Here is a 27,441-nt window from a genome sequence, read left to right on the forward strand (position 1 = left end):
AAAAAAAGAAGAGTCCCAGAACAGCGAAAGAGCCGTCGTCTGTTCAGCTTCTCCAGCCGCTGAATCCCGAGGGGGATCTAAAAGGAGGAAAAAAATAATAATAATAATTACGAGAAATTGAATCAAAGTTGGTTTGATTTGAGACTGAACCGGCTCTGTTTGGGACCTCGACTTACGACCACAGTGGAGCTGAAAGTTTCGGTCGCTAAACTACCGTCTCGATTGATAGACAAGCAGCCGGGGATGGGGAGAGAACAGCGGATTTCCGCGGCTGGATCCCCTCCAGGCGGAGAATCACCCGCCAGATCCTCGGCTTTTCCATTAATGCTCTTACAAGGAGACATAAGAGGCCCAACAAAGCCGGCCTCTCCTCCAGCTGATTAAAAAAAATTCAACCGGGATTAGCGTTTTTAATATCTTTTAGCCCCAGAAGAAGGCTTTCGCGTATGGAACGCAGCGGCTAGAAAGCGCATAAGGCAGAGATCTGGACTTACGCATTCGATGATCCGAAGACAAATCCTACGGGAGGAAAAAAAGAAAAAGAGGGAGAAAAAGAAAAGAAAGGATTACTAGTTACAAAGAAGGAATTGCAAACATTGACAAAAAGAAAAAAAGACAAAGGGTTTCAAAGCAGGATTCAAAACGCTTTTCTTTCCACGTAAGAAACCCTAAAAATTATTTGATCTGATCCCACTTTTATTATCTTAGAAGAAAGTCGAGGCGGTGAACCGACCTAATGCTCCTTCCCCCTCTTATTTCCCCCCCCACAACCCTGTGAGGTGGGTTGGGCTGAAAGAGAAGCACCCCATGCTTCCTAAGGCTGGACTAGAACTCACCGCCTCCTGGTGTTTTGCCCAAAGTCACCCAGACGGTTTTCACGTCTAAGCGGCACTAGAATTCACCGACTTCTGGTTTCTCGGTCAGCTCCTTAACATTAATTTAATATCTCCTCTTTCAAATTCTTTACTTCTTTTCTTCTTTTTCCCTTTCTCATTTTTCTTCCTTCCTTCCTCCCTCCTTTCTGTCCTCCCTTCCCTCTCGCTTTCTCATCTTCTTTCATCCCTTTTTCTCCTTCCTTCCTTCCTTCGTCCTTTCTGTCCTCCCTTCCCTCTCCCTTTCTCATCTTCTTTCATCCCTTTTTCTCCTTCCTTCCTTCCTCCATCCTTTCTGTCCTCCCTTCCCTCTCCCTTTCTCATCTTCTTTCATCCCTTTTTCTCCTTCCTTCCTTCCTTTCTTTCCTCCCTTCCTCATCTTCTTTCATCCCTTTTTCTCCTTCCTTCCTTCCTTCCTCCGTCCTTTCTTTCCTCCCTTCCCTCCCCCTTTCTCATCTTCTTTCATCCCTTTTTCTCCTTCCTTCCTCCATCCTTTCTGTCCTCCCTTCCCTCCCCCTTTCTCATCTTCTTAACCCCTTTTTCTCCATCCTTCCTTCCTTCCTTCCTTCCTTCCTTCCTTCCTTCCTTCCTTCCTTCCTTCCTTCCCTTCCCTTCCCTTCCCTTCCCTTCCCTTCCCTCCCTCCCCTTTTCCCCCTTCCCTGGCCAACTAACTCTCCCAGAGAAGACCACGGACCATGTCCCTTCCCTTCCCAGCCTCCCTCTCCTACCTCCTCCGCTGGACCCAAAGCCAGTGAAGCCGCTGCCCTGTGTGCCAAAACCTGTAGGCTGCTGAGAGAGGGAGCCGAAGGTGGGGGTGTTCTGACTCGCCAGTGTGCCGAAGGAGACGGTGCTGGCCGTGCTGCCGAAGCTGAGTGGGGAGGGAGGGAGAGAGAGAAGAGTGGGGTTAGGAGGCTACAAAGAGGACATGGCTGGGCTGGTGCATAGCCCCTTCTTGGTAGCCCAACACGGTAGACCAAAAGAAGAGAGGAATGCCACAGGGATCAGGATTAGATATTCATCCCTTCCCCTCCCTATTTCCTTCCCTCTTTTCTTTCTATTCTTCCTTCTTTCCCCTCCCCTCTCTACTTCCTTCCTTTCCTCTTTCCCTCCCTCCCGAAAAACAAGGCAGGGAGCTGGATGACGGGAAGTGATGCATGCATGCAAGGATGGAAGGGACATCATGAGGTCTAGAAACACAGGAGTGCCTTTTTGCCAGCTTACCCGAATCCGCCCGTGTTGGCCGCCGCGGTCCCTTCACCGAACACTTTGCCTCCCGCCGAGCCCAGAGGACTTGAAAAGGCTGGGGCTGAACCGAATGCTGGCACCCCTCCGAACCCGGGGGAACCCCCAAAAGTGGGAGGGCTGCCGAACACTGGAGCAGCTCCGAAGCCACCTGAGCAAAACAGAGGCAAAAAAAAGAGAGATACACATCAATCAACACCACCCCCCCATCAACATCAACCCCAAACAACTCCACTGAAGCTCAGCCCGGAGCATGCTCCTACCACGAGCAGCCCCCAACTTCCCGGTAAAGCATTTTGACCCCCAAATTGAAGGGCGATTCCCTAAACCTGGGCTGCCCGCAGGATTTCAGCCGTTGAGGACCAGCTGGGTCTGCAGCAAAAGGCCTGCCTTCCTCTCAACATACATTTTTAATTCTCGGCCGGAGCGTGGGAAATCTTAGCACCCCGGGGACAAGAGAGACAAGCCTGAGCTGGGTCTGGGGGACAGGCCAGGGGAAGGGTCCTGCAGTACCCACCCTGCACTCCAGAGGCTCAAGAAGCAAGCCTTCCCCCCTTTTTCCCACATCAGCACAAACCCCCAACCCCGGCATCCGAGCCCCAGGCACAAAACACCCTGCGCCGCCACGCACTTACTGCCGAAGGGAGGCCGGCATTCAACAGGCATGGTCTGAAGCAGAAAGCCTTTGGACATGGGCTGGAGGAGGAAGAGGGCAGGAAGGGGGGAGCCCGCATGCGAGGAGAGAGGCAGGGCGGCTGCAGAAGCCGCTGCGGCCTGCAGCTTGCAGCCCGAAGGAGCGAAGAGAAGGGGGGGGGGAAAAGCAAAAACACCGCCGCCGCCTGCGAGAGCAGTTGCTAAGGTAGCAATTCTGATCGCGCTGGGAAAACGCAACCATGTCGGCGAGGCTGGAGGAGGAAGCCTCTCAGAGATCTCCGCCTGACCTGCTAATTGAGGGGGGAAACAACCGGTAGCCAAGTGGGGCTTCCTCTGGGGCCGGCTGGCCCCCCCCCCCAAAATGCCACCCTCTGGAAGCCCGGCCTCTTTTTGTGAGTCTGGAGCATCGGCCCTGCCCGGGAAACCCTCATTTTTCCTTTCAGCCTGCCGTGCAGATGGGCCGGTCCCTTGAGGCCAGCGGCTTCTGCTCAGAGACCGCCCAGTCTCTTCTTCGGAAAGGAGCAGCGAAGGATGACCGTCAGGCTGGGAGGGGGGGGGGATTGTGGGGGGAGTCTTGCTGAGCCTGGCTTTGTTTCTCCAGGGCCCAGAAGAGGGAGGGTTGGCCCTGCGGGTTTCTTCCTTGATCCTCTTCCCTTCCTCGTTTCCTCTCTCTTATTTGCCTTCCTTCCTTCCTTCATCTCCCCTTTTTCTTTTCCTTCCTCTCTCTTTCCCTTGCTTCTCTCCCCCACCTTCTTTCTCCCTCCCACCCTTTCCTCTCCTTCTCTTCCTATAGCATATTATCTCCTTCCTTTCCTCCCTCCCCTTCCCTCCTTTTCTATAGCTCCCTCCCTTCTCCTCCCTCCCTTCCTTTTCTCTTTCCTTCCTTCCTTTTTTCCTTCCCATCTCCTTCCTTCCTTCCTTCTCTCCCTTCCTTCCTTCTCCCTTCCTTCCCATCTCCTTCCTTCCTTCCTTCTCTCCCTTCCTTCCTTTTCTCCCTCTTCTCCCTTCCTTCCTTTTCTCCTTCCCATCTCCTTCCTTCCTTCTCCCTTCCTTTTCTCCTTCCTTCCTTCCTTCTCTCCCTTCCTTCCTTCCCTCCCTCTTCTCCCTTCCTTTTCTCCTTCCTTCCTTCCCTCCTTCTCCCTTCCTTCCTTTTCTCCTTCCCATCTCCTTCCTTCCTTCCTTTCTTTCCTTCTCTCCCCTTTTTCTTTTCCTTCCTTTCTTTCCCTTGCTTCTCCCCCACCTTCTTTCTCCCTCCCTCCCTCCCTCCCCTTCCTTCCTTTTCTATAGCTCCCTCCCTTCTCCTTCCTTCCTTCCTTCCTTCCTTCCTTCCCTTTCCTCCCTTCCTTCCTTTTCTCCCTTCCTCAGCACCGTCTTCTGCTAGATCGAGTGGGATGGGGCAAGAAGTGTGAAAAACGCCCGTAAGTGACTTTTTCCAGTGCCGCTGTAACTTTGACTGGTCACTAAATGAACTGTTGTAAGTTGGGGAGTACCGGGACCAAGAATCGCCTCTGTTTTCATTGTAACCTCTGCCGACTCTCCTTTTCCCGTCAGGCAAAAGCTTTCCTGAGAGAACGTAAGGAGCCGCAGCAGGTTTGCCATCCGTGTCCTCTCCCAAAATCTCCTCCGAGCCTTTCAGATTTTCATTTTCCTTTGCCCAAGCCACAGGCCGGTCCGAGAGCCGGCGAGGCCACAGCTCTCCTTGGACCACGGAGGCTTTTAATACCCCTGGGTGAAATTTCAGTCTAGGCCAATGTAACAGATACCCCCCCTGGCTGCAAACACAACTATCTGAAAAATAAAAATAAAAAATAAAAGGAGGAGAAAGAGAGAAGGGAGGTCAAAATAAAAAAAAAGCAGGCCGCTGGGAGGACGGAAGGGAATCTGGTGGGCTTTGCTGAAGCAGCCGTAGCTTGTCCTGGATATCGTAAATTATACGTAGTCCTTGACTTTCAACCGTTCGTTTAGTGACACTGTTCGGAGTTACCCAGGCTGAAGGAAGCGACTTAGGGAGCATTTTTCGCATTAGGACCGTGGCAGCATCCCCACACGGTCAGGGGATCCAAACTGGGACACTCGTATTTAGGACGGTCGCAGCGTCCCGGAGTCACGTCATCCCCTTGGGGCCTTCTGACAAGCAAGGTCAACGGTGGAAGTCGGATCCGCTTAACGACCGTGTAACTACCTTAACAAGGGCAGTGGTTCAAGAATGGTCGTTAAGAGGGGGGGGGAAACACACCTTGACAACTTGACCACAGAAAATTTGGGGCTCATCTGTGGTTATTAAGTGGAGGGCTATCTCTAACTCTGCCCACCGCCAAATTAGACAGGGGGCTATTTTGAAGGTGGTGCTGATCTAATAGCAGAGGGTGCGTAATTAATCATAAATAGCCTAAATAATTTAATTCTGACCGGCCCAGGTTGAATCCTGCAGAAATTCAATACCTGTTTTGGTGGGGCTGGAGAACCCAAAGCCCTGGGATGCGACGCTTCCCCCACTGGAGCTGAAGGTGCCCATCTGCTTTTGCTCGCCAAAGGAAGCGGTGCCAAACCCAAAACTTTTGGCGCCGCTGTTTCCAAAAAGAGTCGATGTATCTGCGGTGGGGAAAGGAGGGTGAAACAATAGGTTTCTCTCCCTTTCTTGCCAGGGTAAAACTACGGGTAATCCTCGCCTTACAACCGTTCATTTAGTGACTGTTTGCAGCGTCCCCAGGGTCACGTGATCAAAACCCAACCGGTTCGTGTTTATGACGATGAGCAGCGCCCCGGGGTGACGGGATCACCTTCTGACAAGCCAAGTTAACGGAGGAAGACAGACGCGCTTAACAAGCATGTGACGTGCCCAGTTGCGAAAAAATACTGGACTAAAATAAGAAGATGGATCGAAGAAATAATAGACCAACCCGTAGACTGGAAACCAGAGATCTTTTTGCTGGGTATTTCAAACAGAAAATATAGTAAAGAAATAAGGTACTTAATTCTACATATAACAACGGCAGCAAGGATAGCATATGCACAGTTCTGGAAAAATGAGAATATACCATCAGAGGAAGAAGTGATAAAGAAAATCCTGGACTTGTGCAGAGATGGACAAATTAACAAAAGAGATAAAAGAAAAGGAATATGGAACAAGTGGTATGACTTGTGGGAGACTAGAAATAATAGAGGAAAATAAATGTGGAAAGGTCAAAAGTGGGAAATGTGTGTATAATAAAAACAACGGGACAACAAGGACAAATATTCTAAAGAAGAATAAGGGGGGGAAATGTAAATAATAGAAGATTACTGTTACGAAATTGCTGTTAAAAAAAAAGGGAGGAGTATACACTGTGTGTGTATGTGTGTTATGTTTTGTTGGTTTAAAAAAAAAACCAAAAAAAAACCAAGCATGTGACGAACTTAACAACTGCAGGGGTTCGCTTAGTGACGGTGACAAGAAAGGTCGTAAAGTGGGGCAAAACTCGCTCAACCAATGTCTCGCTTAGCCACCAAAATTGTGGGCTCAGATGCGGTCATAAGTAGCACTCCACTTAACAGCCGTGTGACTAGCTTAACAACTGCAGGGATTCATGTGACCCGGGGACGCTGCGACCGTCATAAACGACCATCCGTTGCCAAGGGTTCAAATTCCGACCAGGTGACCGTGGGAATGCTGCTATGGTGTGAAAAGCGGTCATAAGTCCCTTGTTTCAGTGCCGTTGTAACTCTGAACAGTCACTAAATGAGGACTGGCCGTGCAGGTTTGCCCTGCAGATCTGCAGCTTGCAGAGAGACTGCTATTCAACTGGGAGGCTGGGATGGGCGAGCGCTCAGTTGTACTTACTTTGACTGGCTGATGAGCCAAAACTGCTGCTGGTGAAACCGAAGGGGTTCTTGTTGGCCGCCTCGTGACTCGGTTTCCCGCCCAGGCCGCTGAAAAAGCCCCCCGTTCTCCCACCACTGCCGGATCCAAACGGACCCCCGCCAGAAGAGGATGGCTGTGAAAGACCAAACAAAGAATTTTAGACCGACCGTGTCCGATTAAAAAAAAAAAGCCTTGCTAGATACTCTGGCATGAAAAGTCAGAGAATAATAGAACCGGAAGGGATCTTGGAGGTCTTCTAGTCCAACCCCTTAGGGGCTCAAGCAGGAAAGCCTATAGCATTTCAGACGAGCGACTGTCCAACTCCTGCTGTTTGCAATCTCGAGTGTAGGATATTCAGACATTCAAACAAAATGAAAGGGGAGGCGGATTTATATGTTTGAAAGCCCGTCGAAACGACAATCAGCAACAGAGAAGCAGCATTTGTGCAACTCTGGGGGTGCCTAGGAGGAAATCTTGATAGTTCAAAAATAGATATAAAACTTGTTGACTGTCTCCAGAGCTGGTTTTCCTGACGATTCCAAATTGTTCAGATTTGCAGCGTAACAACAGAGAGTATTGATTTTATCTCCTTTACATTTTTCATCTGCCCTTGCCACAGGCCATGGGAGGTCCAAATTTTCAGAAAAACAACCCATGTCCTTTTTTCTGATCTGCCAGACAGCAGGTAAGAAATGGGGGGAGAAAGTGTCCCAAAGAATGGGGCCAACACCGAGCAGGACCATCACCTCCCCTGCACCCCAAGAACCTGATGATAAAGAGACGTGCTTCTCTGCCAGTCCAGACTGATGGGTTGATTTTGATCTTGGATACAGAATATGGAATAACAGAGTTTGGAAGGGACCTTGGAGGTCTTCCAGTCCAACCCCCTGCTCAAGCAGGAGATCCTGTACCATTCTGGACAAATGTCTGTCCAGTCTCTTCCTAAAGATCTCCGTCCACAATTCCAGGAGGCAGGCTGTTCCACTGGCTAATTGTTCTCGTTGTCGTGAAATTTCTAGGACTGCGTTGGCCTTTTTGGCTGCAGCAATACACTGCTGGCTCATACTGAAGTGGTTGTTGATTTCAATTATAAGCAAACTTTACAGTATTTTCTTTCGATCAGACCCAGTGCAGTTTTTGCCCCCAGAAAGGAAGACAGCTGGTTTGGAAGAATTACCTGGCCGAAGAGGGTCCCGCTGGCGTTGGTGGCTTGGCCAAATACGGTACTTGGGCTGCTGGAACCAAACGCTGAAAAGAATCAGAGAGGAAACAAAAACCCGCAAAAACAGGAGGTTAAACAGCTTGCGAAGACCAAACACTGGCGGTTTTACCCATACGAATAATCCTTGACTTACAACCATTTGTTTAGTGACCATTCGGAGATGCCAATGTTGATCGCGTGACCACAGAGACGTTGCAAAGGTCATTAGATGTCTGATCGTAAATTTTTGGGGTGTTTTTTTGGCATCATCACATTCGAAGATATGATATGTGGCTACCAGTACATCAACCCACGTTCTACGTAATGTGGACAGTGAGGAGACTACGGTCAATTGATTGATTAATACTTTGTGAATTATGAGGTCTGAGTTCAACATAGAAGGGAAGGGGAAGGAGGACAAGAAGGGGAAGGGAAGGAGGACGAGAAGAGGAAGGGGAAAAAGAGGAAAGGGGAAGGGAAGGAGGAAGAGGAGAAGGAAGAGGAAGGGAGACACAACTTGGTCTCTTCCTGATTTTCTGTGCCTCCCCTTTATATGGCAGTTATGGTGGCTGCAGCCTCCTGTGGTCCTGTGATGGTCATCGGTGACCTTCCCAACCAGCCAAGTCAGTGGGGGGGGGGGGGAGAGAGGAAGCCCATTTCACTCAATGACCTCTTGATTCCCTTAACAACTGCCCTGATTCGCTTAACAACCCTGGCAATAAAGATCGTAAAATCGGGCCTGGCTCACTTAGCGATGGACATTTTTGCTTCCGTAAGCCGAGAACTACATGTTAACGGGAGAAAACACGGCCCTTGCAAGGCTGAGGATCAAAGCATGCCCTTACTGCTTCCCCCCCCCCATTTTTTTTTTTAGGCAAATCCTAAAAAAATCCCAGGTCTTTTCAGCCGAGAGAAACTCGGCTCTGTTAATCCTACATCTTTCCTATGACCGATAATGAAGTATTCTGATTAAAAGGAATCTCCCAGCTCTTCCCAACCCACTTCTGCGCAAGTTATAATTACAGAGCAGGATTCTTTTCTTAAAATATTCTTTTGTCCCAGTAATTAAGCAGAGATTCGTTCCGAAAATGGGCCGCTGGTGTGGTTAACCTGATTAGTCCTCCAGCCTTGGGTGCAAGGAGTCTGGAGAAAGTATAATTCCCATTTCCTTGCAAAAGAGGAATTACTCCGATTGTGCTCCGGGCTGCCTTCTCCTCTTAAGCAAAACAGACCCCCCCAGAACAGCCAATTTCAAATGCAATTCAAATTGCACAATTTTGGCTCAACATTTAAAGCTGCCTAAGCTGGGATTCCAGTCAGGAAACGGGTCGGGCGAGGTCAGGATAAAAACTAAATTCGCAAAAGCCATCTTCTCCGACGGTTAATCTCTCCGCTGCTACAACGTGGGGAGAGGCAAATGTATTCCCTGGCGACAATTCACGGACATTTGAATTCCAGAATTTGGCCCGTTTTCATTTCTGGGTGACTCTGAACAATTTTAGGCGTGATACAGGTAAGTCCTTGACTTACAGCTGTTCATTTAGTGACCATTCAAAGCTACAACGGCGCTGAAAAAAAAAGGGATTGTGGCCATTTTTTCACACGTGCGACCGTGGTCGTGTGATCAAACGCTGGAATGCCTGGCAACTGACTCATCCACGCCGGTTGCAGGTTAACCTGAGTTTTGGTTCTGTGAGCTGTGAGGATGCCGTGATGGTCGTAGCTGCGAGGACTGGCCACAAGTCCCTTTTTTTCAACGTCGTTGTAATTTCGAACAATCACTGTTCTCAGTCAAGGATTACCTGCAGCAGGTAAAACGAACCCGGCACCCTTTGGGACTCCGATGAGGGTCATCCAGAGGGCCTTTCTTTCACCTGCCATCCCATCCCTGGCCTGATCCCAAAGGTGCTATTCCACGAGGCGACTGGACTCTTGTTTTTTTTAAAGATCATCCATGGAGAGCCGAAGAAGCTTCTTGGATGAGAAGCGAAAGGTCCTCAAAGAAAAACAAGGAAGTCCAGTTGCGTTGTGGGAAAGCATCTTTGGGAGAACGATGACCGAGAGTCCCCCCAGACATCCCTGACCTTGTTGGCCTTACCGGAAGCTTGACAAAAGCTGAACCCAGCCGAAGAGGTTGGGGTGGTGGTGGTCATGGACGCTGGACTGGCAAAGATGGCCCCGCTCTGTCCAAAGCCGGAACTCTGCCCGAACACAGGGGCGCTGCTTGGATCGTAAAGTCCAGAAGCGGTTAAAGGCTGTCCAAAGGAGAAGGAGCTGGCCGTGCTGGTGCTGGACGCTGCCCCAAAGACGTTCCCGCTGCTGGACGCCGGGGTGGCGGAAGCCGCCGCCTGCCCAAAAGTCAGAGGAGCTCCAAAGCCCGTCTGGTTGAACGCAAAGCCGCTCGATGTGTTGCCGGATTGGCCAAAAACAGGGGCTTGTCCAAACGCCAACTGGCCGAAGCCCTGGGTGGCTGCGGTCCCGAAGACCGAGGTATTGAACCCAGTAGCGGCGGCTGAGGAAGACGGGCAGGTGGCCGGAGGTTGGCCGAAGGGAGAGGAGACCGGGAGGCCTTCCGCAGAGACCTGACCAAAGACGGGTGGAGCAGAAGGGTTGGTCAAGCCCGCAGCGGTGGGCTGGCTGAAGGCCGAGCCGGAGGAGGGAGGAGGAGGAGGAGGAGGAGGAGGAAGAGGAGGAGGAGGGGGGAGTCCAGAGGGCTGTGCGAAGCCAGAAGAGGTGGAGACTGCTGGTGTAAAGGCAGAGGGGCTGCTGGCCGGCGCTTGCGTGCACGCTGCTGTGTTTGCAGAGGAGGCCGTGGGTTCCGTGACTTGGGAACTGACGGCCACTGGAGGCGAGGAGGCCGGGGGCTGCTCTTCTGCAGGGCCCTCCGGAGGAAGAAGCCCCTCGGTCTTGGGCTCGCCAGGCGCCGAAGTGGGACTCGGCTCTTTGCCAGGTGTGGCTTCCGAAGGAGCAGTCGGCTGCCCTCCTTTGGTCTCTGCAGCTGCTACAGGGGCCGCTTCTGCCGGACGCTGCTCAGGGGCCAGGACAGAGGGCTGGGGGTCATCCTGTGCCGTGGGCAACGCGGCCCCCTCGGCCAGAGGCGGCTTCTCGGGAGGGCTCGTTTGGACGTCTTCCTCTCCCTTACTCGGCGTGGCTGCAGAGCTCAAGAGACTCCCAAAGGAGAGGGCCGTGGTGGACGGCGGGAGGGCCGGAGACGAGGAAGATGACGCTTGGGGGGCGCTGGCCTGAGGACCCCCAAAGGCAAACGGAGTCTTCCCACCGCCCGCCGGTGCTGCGAGACCGAAGAGGCTGGGAGGGCCAGGATGGACCACGTGGACGTTGCCAAAGATGCCACCGGCCGTCGAACTGGCCGCTGTGGTCAAAGGGGTGGGGCTGGGGTCTGCAGGCTTGCTCGCCGGCAGAGTGTTGCCAACCGGAGGTCCAGGCGCGACGCAGGGACCCCGCGACCCCCTCCCAGGGAACCGGCCTCGCCGGAACTGCAAGAGGAGCCGAACCGGTTGGGAGTCAGGCCTCTTCGACGGGTTTCAGAGAGGCCGGCACCTCCGGACCTCCCGGCCTAGCGGGACGAACTCCCCCTCCGGGAGGCCAAACCCCCACAAAGGTTTCCCTTCCCTTCAGAGGCGGCGCTGTCCGTTGCTCTGGCCCGGATCCCCAGAGCTGGTGCTCCCAGGGGCCGAGGGGCCAGAAAGGGTGGGGGGTTTGGGCCCCCCAAAAGAAAAAGAGGTCTCCGGTGCGGGGGCAAATTTCATTCCTCCTCCAAGGGAAAAAGCTTCAGGCTGGTTCAGCTCTTTTGCTGGGGTGGCTGCAGCTGCCAAAAGAGTAACAGAATGAATAAAAATTATACAGTTGGAAGGGACCTTGGAGGTCTTCTAGTCTGACCCCCTGCCCAAGCAGGAGACCCTTCTCCCCTTCTCTTCCGAATAACAGAGTTGGAAGGGACCTTGGAGGTCTTCTAGTCTGACCCCGTTCAAGCAGGAGACCCTTCTCCCCTTCTCCTCTGAATAACAGAGTTGCAAGGGACCTTGGAGGTCTTCTAGTCTGACCCCCTGCCCAAGCAGGAGACCCTTCTCCCCTTCTCTTCCGAATAACAGAGTTGGAAGGGACCTTGGAGGTCTTCTAGTCTGACCCCCTGCCCAAGCAGGAGACCCTTCTCCCCTTCTCCTCCGAATAACAGAGTTGGAAGGGACCTTGGAGGTCTTCTAGTCTGACCCCCTGCTCAAGCAGGAGACCCTTCTCCCCTTCTCCTCCGAATAACAGAGTTGGAAGGGACCTTGGAGGTCTTCTAGTCTGACCCCCTGCCCAAGCAGGAGACCCTTCTCCCCTTCTCCTCCGAATAACAGAGTTGCAAGGGACCTTGGAGGTCTTCTAGTCTGACCCCCTGCCCAAGCAGGAGACCCTTCTCCCCTTCTCTTCCAAATAACAGAGTTGGAAGGGACCTTGGAGGTCTTCTAGTCTGACCCCCTGCTCAAGCAGGAGAACCTATACCAAAACCTTACCTGCCAAAGCAGAAGAGGCCGACGTCGCAGCCGAAACAGGGACCGCAGCAAAGTTAAACCCAGGCCTAAATTTGAAAACAAAACAAACAAACATGGCACCCCGTTTGTAAGAATGGCCTCGGTGGGCGGCGCAAGGTTTATCTGTTGCTTCTATCCGGCCAGGACCCCGGATAGCTGTAACTTTGAACGGTCACTAAATCAATGATGGTAACTCAAGGACTACTGCTTGTAATGCCTGGTTTTCCAACGGTGGCAATTTCTGGAGGTGGGGACTCCTCTTCCCAGGATGCTTTGCGGAAACCGTGCTGGCTGTGGAATTCTGGGAGATGGTGCCTACCTTCTGGAAGGGGCCAAGACTCAAAAGTTGTGTCTTAGCTCTTATCCTGCTCGCAATGTCCCCCAAGTACAGCTAGGACTCTCCTTTTGAGGGCGAGCTGCCTGGCAAAGCTGAAACCCGAGTCTCTAGAATCACTGCTTGGTGCTACATCCGCTATAAGAAGCCACCCCTTTAAAAGGCCACACGAGGCTTTGAAAAGAGAGGAAAGGATGAAAAGATGGTCAGTACTGACCCTGATGGGGCGAACGTGAAGTCCTTGCTGAATTGGGAAGCTGCGGCCGAGATGGACGTCACTGCCGGCGTGGCGACAGCTGCAACAGCCTTTGTGGAGCCTGGATTGTAAGAGAGCGAGAAAGAGTTGCCCAAGTTAGAGAATCACCCAAACACCGAAAAATCCTGCATTCTCTGCCCGACATTTCCAGGCACCTCTGCGCTGTTTCTATTTAGTGTCCCACCTTCCTTCCGAGGAACAAATTTTGATGGCTTTGCAAGGTGTGATTCTCCACCCCCCGGAGAGGAAATCCTGGTGGCACCAAAGGTGCACATTTCATACAAAAGAAACATTTCAATAGAAAACGATATTTGTAGCTCAGGGTTGGGGTCCTTGGTGCTCTCTGAGCTGGGCTGTTTCCTTGCAGACGTTTCATGACCCAACTGGGTAACATCATCAGTGATAGAAGGGGATGGAGTTGATGAGGTAGAGAAGGATGACTGTTCCTCTTCCTCTCCCCCCCCCTTCCTCCTCTTCTCCTCCTTCCCTACACAAACCTTCCTAGCACTGATGATGTTACCTAGCTGGATAATGAATGCATGAAAAGCATTAAGCTCAGAGAGCACCAAGGACCCCCCCAGTCCTCCTCCTCCTCCACCACTCCCCTCCTCTCTAGCATTGATGATGTTACCTAGCTGGATAATGAATGCATGAAAAGCATTGTTCAGAGAGCACCAAGGAGCCCCCAGTCCTCTTCCTCCTCCACCACCACTCCCCTCCTCTCTAGCACTGATGATGTTACCTAGCTGGATAACGAAACGTCTGCAAGAACACAACCAGCTCAGAGAGCACCAAGGATTTTCGGTAGATTCCAGGGCATCCAAGGTTTATAACCACCACCCAGAGGCATTTAGGAATATCAACCTTAAGAACAGGTTTCCCCCACTTTCTACAGTCAGCGGAGACTCGCTAAACATCGGGAACAGAGAGCTGAGAAAGCAGAAGCCTTTCAGTTCTCCCAACTCGTGAACGTTGCACGGTCCCATTTTTCTTCTTCTCCGACCTTCCTGCGTCCCTCAGCTCACCGAGACCCCAAGCTTCGACTTCCTCGGTGTGGCTCTCTGTGGCACACCTGCACGCTTTTGCTGAGTGTGCTGCAAAGCTCAGAGCGGGCGGCTCAGCTGACCCACGGCAGGGAAGTTGACTGATCTGCTCAAGGCAGCTTCAGCGCGTGATTATTCCTGCCCGTTTGCAGACCTCTGTCTCTGGGCCTGTTCTGAGCGGCGACATTTTCAACGCTCCGTTGGCCACCCAAGGTCTTACAAAGAGAAGAAGGACAGAAAGGATAATCGGGTTTGAAAAAAGAAGATAGCTATCCTAAGTTGGTTCATTGGTTGCCCTGTCTTTCCTCTTCAGATCTTATTCTACGGAGTTCAAACTCTCTTACCAAAAATTGAGTTACGCTTCCAGTGGCTGCATACGTGCCTTTAGCACTGGCGGAAACTCAGCTCCTGGCTTCAGCATTTGTTAAGAAGGGATTAGGCTTAAATCTATCCAAATGGTGTGTAATTGAAAATGTGGGATAATGCCCCACATCTGGGCGGCCCCCACTTTTTTAGCTTTCTGGCAGGCTGTAAAGGTTTGTTCTTTACCCAGGCAGTGGGGTTAATTGAGGAGAGACCCCGTGGGTGGCTGCTGGGGTATTCTTAGGTGGAAGATGGAGGTGCTAAGTCTTGAATTTCAGCTTTTGGAATGTTATTGCGGTTGCCAGCAAGACGAGCAGCCAGGCAGATCTTGGAAATAAACAAACACAGGAAGCTTCTCGACTTAAATCCATCCATTTAGCGTCCCTTCGAAGTCACAACGGCCCAGAAAATCGTGACTTGGGACCGCTTTTGAGACGTAACGACTGTTGTAGCATCCCCAGGGTTACGTGATCCAAATGGGGATGCTTAGCAACTGGCTGGTATTTATGACGGCCGCAGTGTCCCGGGATCACTCGATCCCCCTTCTGACAAGCCAATGGGGGAAAGCCAGACTGGCTTCATATCATTTAAAATCCGGATTTTAATCACTGGGACTTTTGTTCTTTCCATCTCTTGTTTTTTTTTTGGGGGGGGGGGTTCCCCCTGATGTTGCTGCACTCAGCAAGGTCAAAGATGCTGTCAGATTTGCTTTCCTTCTGTCTCCTCTGATAGTCTCAGAGACGGATCCTGTGCTGGAGCCTCGGGAGAAAAATACGCCTGTCTGCTGAGGGTGGGGAAATGAGAAAGAAAGGCCCTTGGAATGGGCCAAAGGTGGAAAGTGGAAGGAGAGGGCTTGGCAAGGCGCTGCAAAGAATGAATCTTCTTACAGGTAGTCCTCGATTTACGACTTGCAACAATTTGAGCCCAATGTTTCCGTTGCTAAGCGGAAAAGCCCAGTGGAGGTCTTTTTTTAATTTATTTAAAAACAAAAAAAATAAATAACTTTTGGCAAGAAAACGACCTCAGTGGGGGTTAGACTAGAAGACCTTCAAGGTCCCTTCCAGCTCTGTTTTTCTGCATCCTGTAAGGCACCAGGAAAGAGGCTGAAGGCAGAGGTTTTGCTTCCACTTTTGGTGCTTTGAGCCTCTTCCAGTTGATCTGAACTCACCTGAATTCTTTTTCCCGACTGGGGTCTGGCTGGTGGACGCTACGGTCGCCCCTGCTGAGCTGGGTGGCGTCAACGCCTTCAGGGTGCTTGACGGGGGCCCCTAAAATGTTAAGCAAAAGGGGTTGGTTAGAAAACAGGCAGGGCGCCCATCTGTCCAGAAAGCAGGAGATGAGAAACTTCCATTGAGGGAAGCCTCAGGAAAATGTCTGTCTATCTTCCCTTTTTCTTTCTTTTTTTCTTTCCCCTCCCTCCTTTCCTTATCAGGGGTGGCGCAGTGGTTAGAATGCAGTATTGCAGGCTAATTCTGCCGACTGCCAGGAGTTCGACCCTGACCAGTTCAAGGTTGACTCAGCCTTCCATCCTTCAGAGAGGTCAGTAAAATGAGGACCCAGATTGTTGGGGGGGGGGCCCTTATGCTGACTTTGTAAACCGCTTAAAGAGGGCTGTAAAGCACTGCGAAGCGGTGTATAAGTCTTAAGTGCTGTCGCTATCAGCACCGTTCAACCTGAGCTACTCCCACTTTCCCTTCCTTTCGACCCATTCGTTCTTCCTTGAAGAGAAGGACTGAGCTGCCAAGAGACCAGCCCTACCTGGTGGACTTGATTGGTTGCCAAAACCTGATGGACACCTTGAGCAGCAGTTTGAGGAACTGACGAGCTGGAAGAGGAAGGGAGAAAAGGTGATAGAACTCAACCCAAATTAAAGAAAATCCAAGGCAGATTTGCCCAGTTTATATTTCCATAACAACAGTCCAGTAAGGTAGGCTGGGCTGGGACTAAGCAGCTGGCACAAAATCATGGGAGGAAGACCATGGCCAAGCAGGGACTAGAATTTAGGTTTCCCCACTGAAAATCCGATATTTACAATGAGAATTGCAGCCTTTTGGCCAGGAATCGGCTGATGCAGCTACCGTACAGCTAAGAGCAGTGAAGTGGCTTCAGGCCAGATTCTCAGCAGAGAAATTGGGGGAAAAAATATATAAAATTTCACTGGCTCATTATTTGCAACTCCTGCCAAAATTTTCAGGGTCAGCATAAAACAAAAGACTAATGGATTCACCCTGCAGTGGGAGTACAAAGAGGAAGATTTATAGTCTCTCGCAGGCAGCAGCTTAGCAGATACACGTTGTACAAACTTGCTGCAGGCCCTGATTTACTAGCTACAAAAGGACAGGGATAATTCTGGAGAGAGCTGAGCATCTTCCTTCCAGCTCTTTCCCCAACTCCGAAACCAAAGCAGCAGCATTTGACAGATTTTTTTTTCTGCTTCCAGTGTAGAATACAAAAGCACTGAATGGAAGCTTGTTAGAGGGAGACCCAATCTAGAACTAAGGAGACATTTCCTGACAGTGAGAACAATTAATCAGTGGAACGGCTTCCCTCCAGAAGTTGTCAAGAACCTGGAGGTTGTCAAGAAGAGACTGGACAGCCACTTGAGTGGGATGGTATAAGTCTTCTACCTTGAGCAGGGGGCTGGACTAGAAGGCCTCTAAGGTCCCTTTTCAATCCTATTATTCTACCTCATTAATTTTGGGAAGTGTGCACCCTTTTTCCTCTGGATGTTGCTCGGTTGGGTCAATCCAGCTGTGCTGGATGAACCCCACATCATCTTTCTAGCCCACATCTGCTGGGTGGGGATTATGGGGGCTGAACTGCAGCCCACCTCGTGGGGAAGAGTTAAAAAGTCTTATTACTCTGATTGTTCTCTAATTGTCCGGCTTCTCCGAGGCAAAATGTCCAGCTGTCAGCAGAGTTTTGCTCCGCTAAGCAGCACAAAGAGAATTTTTCTACAGCTTGATCCAAGGAGGGGAAGAAGAAGAAAAAAAGATTACTAGAAAAGGAGACAGGAGGGAAGCAGAAGCTACCTACCCCATGGCTGCAGAAACTGTTGGGGGAGACCCACTGCTTTTCAGCTCTCGGACATTGACCACCTGAGGGACGTTCTTCAGAGTCGATTCGGTCAGGGAGGTGCTCACCACTGTGGAATAAGAATAACGGAGCAGGAGATGTTACTAGTGCAAGGGTAAGTCTCCAACTGGGCAAAATAGGTAGGACTACCTGTAGACCGGGGGGCCAAGTTTATGCCTGGAGCTCACCTGGATTCTGGTTTGCCATCTGTCTCCTCAAGGCAGCTTCCGCAGCAGCTTGGGGGGCTGGGAGAGTGACGGAGGGGACGGGGGCTCTGTGTTTCACAGTCTTCGTTGCCAACACGGTGTTCTCTGCCCCAGGGAGGACGGGTTTCGGGGCAGACACTGGAAGAGGAAGAGAGAGAAAAGATCTTCACTTACAATAATCCCCAAAGTCCAAACCACGCGAAAGAAACAGCCACAAGACTATTAAACTAGGTTGAAGAAACTTGCTCTCCCTAGTGGCTTCCCCCTACTTCAAACCACAGCTTGTTCTGAATGTGACTTGTTGACTAAGCCACAGTACCTGGACTTAGGGGACTTCAACTCCCAGAATCCTCCTGCTGGTCCTCCATCTTTGCTGAGAAGTTGGGAGCCGAAAGGCTCTGCAAGTTCTGTTTTTCAGCTCCCAGAATTCTCCATCCGGTATTTGTTTGTTGCTAAGGATTCTGGGAGTTGACCTGTGCTCAGATTGGGGGAATCTTTTAAACATTGATTTTACAATATCTGGCTAAGCCAAACGAACTACGTACTAGTCCCGTGTTAATTACGCGACCATGAGGATGCTGCAAAGGATGTTAACTCTGAAAAACAGTCACAAGTCCCCTTTTTCCGTGCCGTTGTAACTTTGAATGGTCACTAAATGAACTGTTGTTAAGTCGAGGACTATCTGTACCCCTCACCAGCTCCCTTAATTATCCGTAAGGTCTATTCTGAGCCATGGGGGGGGGGATTCATTCCCTTTCCACCCTATGAACCTCTTCTCCCGAGGCCCTTTCAATTTCAAAGACAAATCTCCTAGAACAGTGTTTCTCAACCTTGACCATTTTAAGGCATGTGGACTTCAACTCCCAGAATTCCACAGCCAGCAATGCTGGCTGTGGAATTCTGGGAGTTGAAGTCCACATGCCTTAAAATGGTCAAGGTTGAGAAACACTGTCCTAGAAGGAATTTCTGCTCTCTTCAGAAGCCCTTTAAGAGGCAGGACCACACAGCCTCTCTTCAGCTGGATCCAGGCCATGATTCAGAGGCAGAGTCTGTTTTATGACTGCAATTCTAGACTCCCAGATGGAAGGTAAGCGTTCCTCGGAGGCCAATTACGCTAATTATCCCAATATATGAACCGGAGGAAGTGCTGCCAGGGCTTAGCAGAGTTTTCTCTGCCATTCCAGAAAGCAATTGAAGCCGCCTCGTGGAAGATCTTTATGGGACAAAATAAATTTCCCCCTAATCGTTCAGTCACGCACCTCAACCCCTTAGACTGCCGGCACCCATTTCTACCTTTTTCTAAAAAGGAATATTTTAGTTCTTAAAAACTGGCCAAGGTTGAGAAAGACCCCTGGGGGAAACAATCCAGGGATCTCGTATGCAAGCTAGAATGGATGGTTTCAGATAATGTGAGCAGACCTTGAGTTCATTTAGGGAGCAAGGTTATGATGGCATCGAAAAAAGGGATTTAAGTCTGGTTTTCACACTTACTGCCGAAGAGGCCAACGGCAAACAGCCCAACCAAAGAGTCTCTAAGACCACCACCACCAATACTGAGCAGGGCAAGCCACCAGAATATAAACTGATAGCCAACCCCACCTCCTACTAGCACTGATGACGTTACCTAGCTGGGTCATGAAACGTCTGCAAGAAAACAAGCAAGCTCAGAGAGCACCACGGACCCCACAATCATCTCCTCCTCCTCAAACCCCATGCCCTTCTAGCACTGATGACGTTACCTAGCTGGGTCATGAAACGCCCGCAAGAAAACAGGCAAGCTCATAGAGCACCAAGGACCCCCCTCATTCATTCATTTCTCACAGGTCTTAACCACCCATCTCCCTCCGGGAGGGTCCCTGGGTGTCGTACAATTTATTCAATTCTTCAGCCGACTCACTTAGGGTGCCCATTGTGATGTGGGGTTTGCCAAGAGGCGGGGGCTGCGGCAACAGGGGAGGCTGGACCGAAGGCGTCCGGATGACCGGGGCGTGACGAGGCGCTGGGACCGGGACCACCTCCACTTCCTCCTGATCCACTGCTTCGGGGTCCTCGTTGTCCAAGGAGTGGGCAACCGAAGAGGCGGAACTAATCTCATCCAGGTCTTCGTCGTATCTCAGAGACAGGAAAGCCGACTGCGACAGTGTTGCTGCCAAAAAAAAAAAAAAAACCCGGAGGGAGGGAATTATTAATACAGGTAGTCCTCAACCTACGGCCACAATTGAAGTCCCAAATTTCTGAAACGTTTCTTAAGCGAGTTTTGCCCTATTTTGACAACTTTTCTTGCCATCATTTTTAAGTTGTTGAGTGAGTAACATGGTGGGTGTGAATCTGGCTAAATGAACCCCTGTAAATCAAGGACTCTCCGTGCTAATCTCATGAGTCAGAATAAACAATTAAAGGGATTTGAGGACTACACTGATCACTGATGAGAATTCAGTGGCCAAAGGGGACTCACCAAATTTGGAAAAGGAGCTCACTTTTTGTCCTGAAATGGAAAATATTTTCAATTATTTACCTGGTGCCATGGAGTGGACGGGGGGCATCTGTCTTTTGGACAAGAAATTCCTTAGCTGAGTCTGCTTCACGAGGGACAATTTAGCTGGAAGAACAAAGGAGGTCATTTTATAGCTCTTGGCTTGTAGTTCGCTTTGCACGAACGCTCTTTCGATTTTGGGCAACTCTTTGCCACGGAGTTTGCCATGTATTTATCACAGACACGCAGTCCTCGGCGTACGACTACACCGAGCCAGCCACTTCCTCTCAGCCCTAGGAAGGAGGCAAGGGCGCACACTACTTCCGAAGAACCCGATCGAGGAGAACAGCAGGGACTAGTTACCGGCGGAGGGGGACGAGGCTTCGGTGGAAGATTCCAGGGTGGCTTTCGTCAAGGCGTTGCTCAGATTCTCCAGCTCGCTCTCCAGGCTGTCACCCAAGGAGAAAAAAAATAAAATTAAATTAAAGTGAGTTGAGGGTTACACCGCTCTCAAATCCAATTAAAACATAGAATTCTCACTTAACAACAGCAATTTTGGCTCAGTTGTGGACGTCAGTCGAGGACTACCTGGACTGCGGAATAACAGAGTTGCAAGGGACCTTAAGAGGTCCTCTAGTCCAACCCCCTGCTCAAGCAGGAGACCCTACACCATTGCAGACAAGTGGTTGTCCAGTCTCTTCTTGAGCCATTCCTCTGGTTAATTGTTCTCACTTTCATGTTAATTTCTGGGTTGCTTCTCTCCTTGATGAGCTTCCATCCGTTGCTTCTTGCCCTGCCTTCTGGTGCTTTGGAGAATAGCTTGACTGCCTCTTCTTTAGGGCAGCCCCTGAGATATTGGAACCCTAGCTACAAATAGGGTTGGATTTCTTTCCACACAAATCCAGGAAAATCCCTTCCTTCCAAAGGGATCAAGACAGGAGACTGGGAAGGAAAGCTTTTCTGGGAGATCCTTAAGCAGCCCTCACCTCTGGATGCCGCTGTGAGAAGAACTGGGAGAGGGCAGGCTCCACTGCGTCACTTGGTTGTAAAGACGGAGTTCGTACAAGCCGTCTACCAATTTCTTCAGCCTCTTCCTCTGCTGGTTGATGATCTCCCGGTTGTTAGTGAGGGCGTTGAAGAGAGTCTCTCGCTCGGGGACAGCTAAACGCCTGCGTGAAAAGCACGGAGAGAGAACAAGGTAAGGCACGGAGGGAAAAGAGGAGAACGTGGCTGTGCTTGCAGCTCATTAAAATAGCCGCCTCGCTTTCTGGAACTGTCTCTGCGGCTGGGAGATCCGGGGAAGAGACCTGGCTGCTTTCATGAATCCGATCAAACGAGATCATTTTCTTTGCCGAGTTTGGGTCACCCAAACTCACGTATCTAAACCCCAAACCCATCAGGAAATCTCTCATCAAGGTCCAGGAGAAAAAGGGCCGCTTCCTCTGAGGTAGTTCTTGATTTACAACCATTTGTTTCGTGACCATTTGAAGTTACAACGGCACTGGAAAAAAAACTGACTGAAGGCCCCTTTTCACACTTACGACCATTGCAGCACTCCGGGGGTCACGTGACTACCTGGTGCGACCTTCCGACAAGCAAGGCCAGATTCACTTAACAGCCATTGTTACTAACTGAACAACTGCAGTCATTCACCAAACTGTGGCAAGGGAGATTGTAAAACGGGGCAAAACTGTCTCACTTAGCAACAGAAATTAGGAGCTCAAGGGTGGCCGTACGTCAAGGGCCACTCATTCCGAAGGAGTCACAAGGCTGTTGTGACAATATATTAGTTAATATGTTATATTATCTGAATAATTAAAAAAAAAACCCTGTGTAAAGTGAACTTAGCGTTTGAGATCTGAACCACCCAGCAGCTAAACTGACAAAGCAGGGCGTTGTTCGTGCTTAAAAAGCCTGTAAAAAATATCAGGAAAAAAAAGGGGTGTGTGTTTCTTTTTGATTCCCCATCCTAAATCACTCACTTCTGCTTCTTTTGCTGTTCCAGGTGCCGATCCCACTCTAAATCCAGAACGTCGTTCACATCTTGGACGGCAAACTTCACGTATTGATGCAAGCGACGAATTTCCTGCCCGGGAGAATATTCAACACTCATCCTCTTCTCTTCTTTTTCTCTCTCCTTCCTTTCCTTTTTTCCCCTCTCTCCTCCCCTCTCCCTTCCTTCCCTCTCTCCCCTCCTCTCCCCTCCCTTCCTCTCCTCCTTCCTCCTCTCCTGTCCCTTCCTCTCCTCTCTCATCTTCTTTTTCCTCTCCTTTCCCCTCCTTCTTCCTCTCCTTTGCTCTCCTCCTCCCCTTCCCAGTTCATTCCTCGGTGTCTCCCACACTGCAAAATGACCATGGCTCCTGGAGACGGGGGTCATTGCTAGCAACTAGTTTTTGATACTGAATCTCAGGCAGCTTCCCTCAACAGACCAGCCGGTAGATGACAACAACAGCAGAAGAGGACCTGTTGGTCTCCTGACCCTCTTGGGGAGATTCTTGAAGGCACCTGCTCAGACGTTCCGGAAGCTTCCTTTACTTGGTTCCCAGCAGAAGCTGCTCTGCTCCTACCTGAAGCTGGGCTTCGCTCTTGGGGTCCAAAGGCTTCTTGTACAGCAGGTGCAGGTACTCGGAGTTGTGGGCTTGCTCGTCCTTCTCCCGGGCTTCCTCCAGCCCCGCAAAGCCTTCCAGCAAATTGGTCTTCAGAAGGCTGATGTCTCCATGAAGGGACTGCAAGAGACAGGGAGGGAACTCATTACGGGTTGTCCCTGACTTATGACCGTGCATTTAGCGACCGGGCGGTGGTGAGTTCTAGTCCCGCCTTAGCCGTGAAAGCCAGCCGGGAGGTTTTCGGCCAGCTCTTCTCTCTCAGCCCAACCCGCCTCACAGGGTTGGTGTTGTGGGGAAAAGAGGTGGGGTAGGAAGGTGCACTGGATATGTTCTCTGCCTCGAATTATTTATACAAGTAGTAAAGGCAGGAGACCCACGGCAAAGTAGAGTAAATAAAAATAATAAAGGAAAAATAAGAGGAAAGGGGAAAAAAAGCCTGAATCTAACAAATAACCTGCTCTTAATGTTATTATTTCATTGCTAATTATTAATTTAAATTATTTATTTATTTCAGGATCTGGGTTTGGCTATTTTAGAGAAAAGAAGGACTGGGGGGGGTGTGTGTGTGACATGATAGCAGGCTTCCAATATTTGAGGAACTGTCCCAGAGAAGAAGGAGGTCACCCTGTTCTCCAGAGCACCGTGGACAAGAAACAGTGGAGGGAAACTCATCAAGGAGAGAAGCCAACCTGGAACTCAGGAGAAATTTCCTGACAGTGAGGACAATTAATCAGTGGAACGGCTTCCCTCCAGAAGCCGTGAATGTTCCAACACTGGACGTTTTAAAGAAGAGACTGGACAGCTGTCTGTCTGAAAATGGCATAGAGTCTCCTGCTTGAGCAGAGGGTTGGACTAGAAGACCTTCAAGGTCCCTTCCGGCTCTGTTCTGACTGACTGATCGAATTCAAACGACAGATCTGTTTCCCCCAAATCTGCCGCCTTTGGTTACCGGCAACTTCACCGGCCCCTCGTTACCTCTGTGGTCTCTTTGATTTCCAGCAGGAAAGTGTGCAGCTCGTTGGCCTCCACACGCAGCATCTTCTTCTCCTCTTCGCTGCCCACCTGAAACGAGGCCTTGGCCGTTCGAGCCTTGAGTTCCTCCATCTCTTTCTGGAAATGGGCGATCTGCGGAGCCAAGCGGGGCCGGCGGACAGTTGAGAACAAAAGCTCAGTTCAAGAGAAGGAGAAGTGGAGGTAGACAAGAGATACTCAGTAGGACTTTTTCTGGTGTAACAAATCAAAAATGCACTTTCCTACTCCGTTGTGCAAACCTTCCTTTTACGGGGAGTTCTCAATTTACAACCACTCACTCAGAGACAAAAGCTGCAGGAAAGACACCCCAGGGGCAAAGATGTCGGAGGTTTACCTCTTCTCTTATTCCGATGATGACAGGATCCATCTCTCTCCACTGACAGGGCTGCTTCTCTGTCCCCACACCGGCCGGCTGCTGCCGACTCTACAAGGTGCAACGTAAAAGCATCCGTGACAAAGAATCGGGGGGACGAATGACCGGAGTGAAGAGAGCTAAAACACACACCCCACTTTCAGAACAGGTGTAGATATACTTAGAGCCCATGCACAGACAACAACCAGCACTTGTTCCATCTTCCAGGGGTGTAATGGTATGTGGGAAAGACCTTGAGGAATGGGAGGGAGAGATGCTGCCTGGGGAACGGTCGGATAAGAGAAGGAATAGCCCGGAGCTGCCTAATGGGTGGAGAAAGACGCTCAGACCCTCCCCAGTTTCTTTCTCAGGCTGAAAAAGAGATTTGTGCCTTCAGACTTGCAAGGTTCTCTTAGTGTAGCTCATCTTGCTGGACTCCCCCCCCCCACCTGCCTGGACTACCTCACAGGGCTGACAAGGGAAGTGCACGGCTTTGAATAGGGTCCCCCAAAAGTGGCCTCAAAGTGCATGGCTTCAATCCATCTGCCACTCTTCAATCCATCTGCCCGGGGTTGTTTTGCAACTCTAAGAAAACCCACAATGGGTTGAAAGAATTGTAGGCACACTGTCTGTTGCAGCGGAGCTGTCGTGTCTGGGAAAGGCGGGTAAATCCATAAATGGATTTTATAATCCTTCAGCAGCCCAAAACAAATGACCGCTGCCAGTTCAGCAGCGCCACAGATACTGCCTTTCTCCAGCATCAAGTAGAAATCCGGATTCTTAATTTGTAATCCAGAGAAAAGCAATCTAATTCCTCCTTACCTGTGCAGGGCTTGATTTTGTCACAGCTGGGGATATCTTGGCCGTCTTCTGAAGGCCAGTGGCTGCAGGAGCGCTTTGAGGTGGACGCACCACTGGAGACAAGAGACACAAAAAAGGGTGACACGCTGGCACAACTGCTGCTGGTGGTCAGTTATGACTTAGGCCCTCTGATAAGCCTGAGTGGTCTCTCTTACGGCGGAGATTACAGGCAGGTGTTGATTTATTGGCTTCGTTTTATTTACATATTGGATTCGCTCATCTAACCTAAAGGCCTAGTGGAGTGATTAGATAAAGAGTGGGCTGTCTAAAAGACAAACTTCCCAGGCTGTGAAAAAGATAGCGGGAGATTTCTTCTTAATGTAGCCTTACAATAAAGGAAATTCTTTTGCTGGCTAGTGTATTGGGAGGGTTGACCACTACCTGTGGCTAGTTAAGTCACCTGAGCACAACAGAGCAGGTGGGAACACTTGCCTGCTCCCAACAGCTTATTACACTCGAGCGCCCTAAGGGCAGAGAGAACCCCAGGAAAGGAAGCGAAAGCAGAGGCCGAACCGTACTTGCGGAAGTCACAGGGGTGGAAGCCTTTATCGGGGCAGAAGGAGGCGTGGCCAGGCCTAGGGGTCCCACGGGCGTCGATTTTGCAGCAGGGGGAAAGAGGAAGGCCGAAGAGCCTTGGCTGGTGCTGGCAGGAGGGGCAGCAGTCTCGGCAGCAGCGAACCTGAAGAGGAAAAAGTCAAAACTCAAATAGGCAAGGCCGGGCCTAGCATTTTTGGACTAGACGGACACCTGTCCCTCAGCACTGAGCAACCTGGCTGACGTATAAGGTGAAGAGGGGCCAGGAACCGAGCCTTAACAACTTCAGATTAGGGCCTGGGTGTAGGAGGAGAAAAGGCGGTGGAGTCAAGACAGGACGCAGCCTAGAATCGTTACGTTCCCACAATTGATCCAAGTCCACCCCCTCTGCTTCTGTTAACTGCTAATTTTCTGTTAACTCCTCTCAAGTGCCCATTTAGTGCTGTGAGTTGACTAGATTCTCGTGAATAGGCATGACTAATACATTTATTTATTACGTTTTTATGCTTCTCATCTCCCCTATAAGGCAATTCTGCCCCTTGAATTAGCTTAGCTGGAACTTAACACATGGCCCCGATTCTTCATGCCCGACACTGGTTGCTCAACATGGCACCAGTGAGTCGATGACAGCGCTGTGACATCAGCCAGGCTCCAGAACACATCAAAATGTTCATTCGAGACGGATTCAGCCGGAAGCTTAATACATTTTAGGGCAAAGATCCAGCTCTAAGCACCAGCTTTATGTCCACCAACTATGGTCCAGAATGAAGAAACCCTGGAGTTGACTAATAGCCCAGGATTTTGTATTTAAGGGTAAGAGCTACTTGTAAAAATAATAAAAGAGAATTTAATTTATACAGACTAACAAAAAAAAAAGAAGAGATAACGTACTTTTCGTTGAGGTTGACCTTGACAGAGGACCCTGCTGGAGCGAAGCTGGGCTTTGTCGCGACGGAAGGAACCGGCGCGTCGAAGCGGTTCTTGAAGCTCACTGACCCGAAGGAGAAAGGTGGAGTGGAGACCGGGAGGAGGCCAGACGAGGAGATGGGGGGCTGTGGTGCTTTCGGGGTGGCGGGAGAAGAGAACTCTGCTGTCTTGCTTGTGCTTGACCCAGGAGCCCCTGTCGAGGCCTCCGATGGGAGCGGATAAGGCAGGGAAGACTCCGAAGCTGGCCCCGGGGCTTTGAGAGGAGGGGGTGCAAAAGAGAAGGGGGTGGCCCCACTGCTTGGGGCTAAGGATGGGCCCGGGGCTGGAAGGCCTGGGGGAGCGTCGCTCTTAGCAGCAGCTGGAGGAGCGGTGGTGCCTGGAAGGGAGAGATTGACCATTAAAAAGAATAATAATACAGGTAGTTCTCAGCGTATGACCATTATCTGGCGCTAAATGATTCAAGTGACCATCCCTGACTTTACAACGTTTTGGGCCAGTTTTTTGGGAGTTGTGCTTTCGAAGGAGACCCCCTTGGAAAGCCACAACATCTTCTCAATGCCTCCACCTCAGTTACCTCTTAAGTAGTCCCAAACTCACAAACACAAGGAAACCTCGTGGCCAGGCCTCAATGCCTACCTGCTATTTTTGTTGCTCTCTCCCCTTCTGTAGAGAGACACTCAGGAGTCACCAGAAGAGATCGGACCCCCGGGTTTTGATTGACCATGTAAAAGGGGCATAATACCCCGTCTGTGGATAACAACATCAGCACCGGAGCCGGATCCAAGGTTTTATCTTCGCCTGGGAAAAATCATACCAAAACACCACAGGTTCACACCAAACAAAAACACTTCCTTAAAAAGTAAGTAACACAGAGAAGTGCTAGCCGTTCCTAAACTAACCAGATCAGCTAAATTTTGCTTTCGTGTCTGCACAAATGGACACCATCTTGTTTCCTCACTCTACCTCTGCCTTGCTAAACTGTCCCTCTACACAGGAGAAAAGAAATATGAGCTATTTGAATCATTTCATTAACTTAA

General features: G+C 50.5%; 1 protein-coding gene across 1 annotated transcript; it reads right to left on the reverse strand.

The window, feature by feature from the left end:
• LOC107295981 (nuclear pore complex protein Nup214-like) lies at nucleotides 1-27,202 on the reverse strand (the record flags this gene model as incomplete). The annotated part of the gene is made up of 27 exons (XM_029285952.1): nucleotides 1-77; nucleotides 495-519; nucleotides 1,601-1,740; nucleotides 2,094-2,265; nucleotides 5,211-5,360; nucleotides 6,589-6,742; nucleotides 7,787-7,857; nucleotides 9,909-10,465; nucleotides 10,592-11,180; nucleotides 12,325-12,389; nucleotides 12,894-12,993; nucleotides 15,507-15,606; nucleotides 16,097-16,163; nucleotides 17,375-17,483; nucleotides 17,602-17,757; nucleotides 19,517-19,765; nucleotides 20,135-20,218; nucleotides 20,456-20,541; nucleotides 21,079-21,261; nucleotides 22,075-22,178; nucleotides 22,660-22,818; nucleotides 23,674-23,823; nucleotides 24,065-24,154; nucleotides 24,905-24,996; nucleotides 25,462-25,622; nucleotides 26,369-26,468; nucleotides 27,041-27,202. Coding segments are annotated over 27 exons (4,109 nt in total), but the record flags the coding sequence as incomplete, so codon positions are not given.
• Nucleotides 27,203-27,441: the final 239 nt, after the last annotated feature.

Source organism: Protobothrops mucrosquamatus, unplaced genomic scaffold (assembly GCF_001527695.2).
Source record: "Protobothrops mucrosquamatus isolate PMUCROS unplaced genomic scaffold, P.Mucros_1.0 scaffold2594, whole genome shotgun sequence".
Lineage (NCBI taxonomy): Eukaryota > Metazoa > Chordata > Lepidosauria > Squamata > Viperidae > Protobothrops > Protobothrops mucrosquamatus.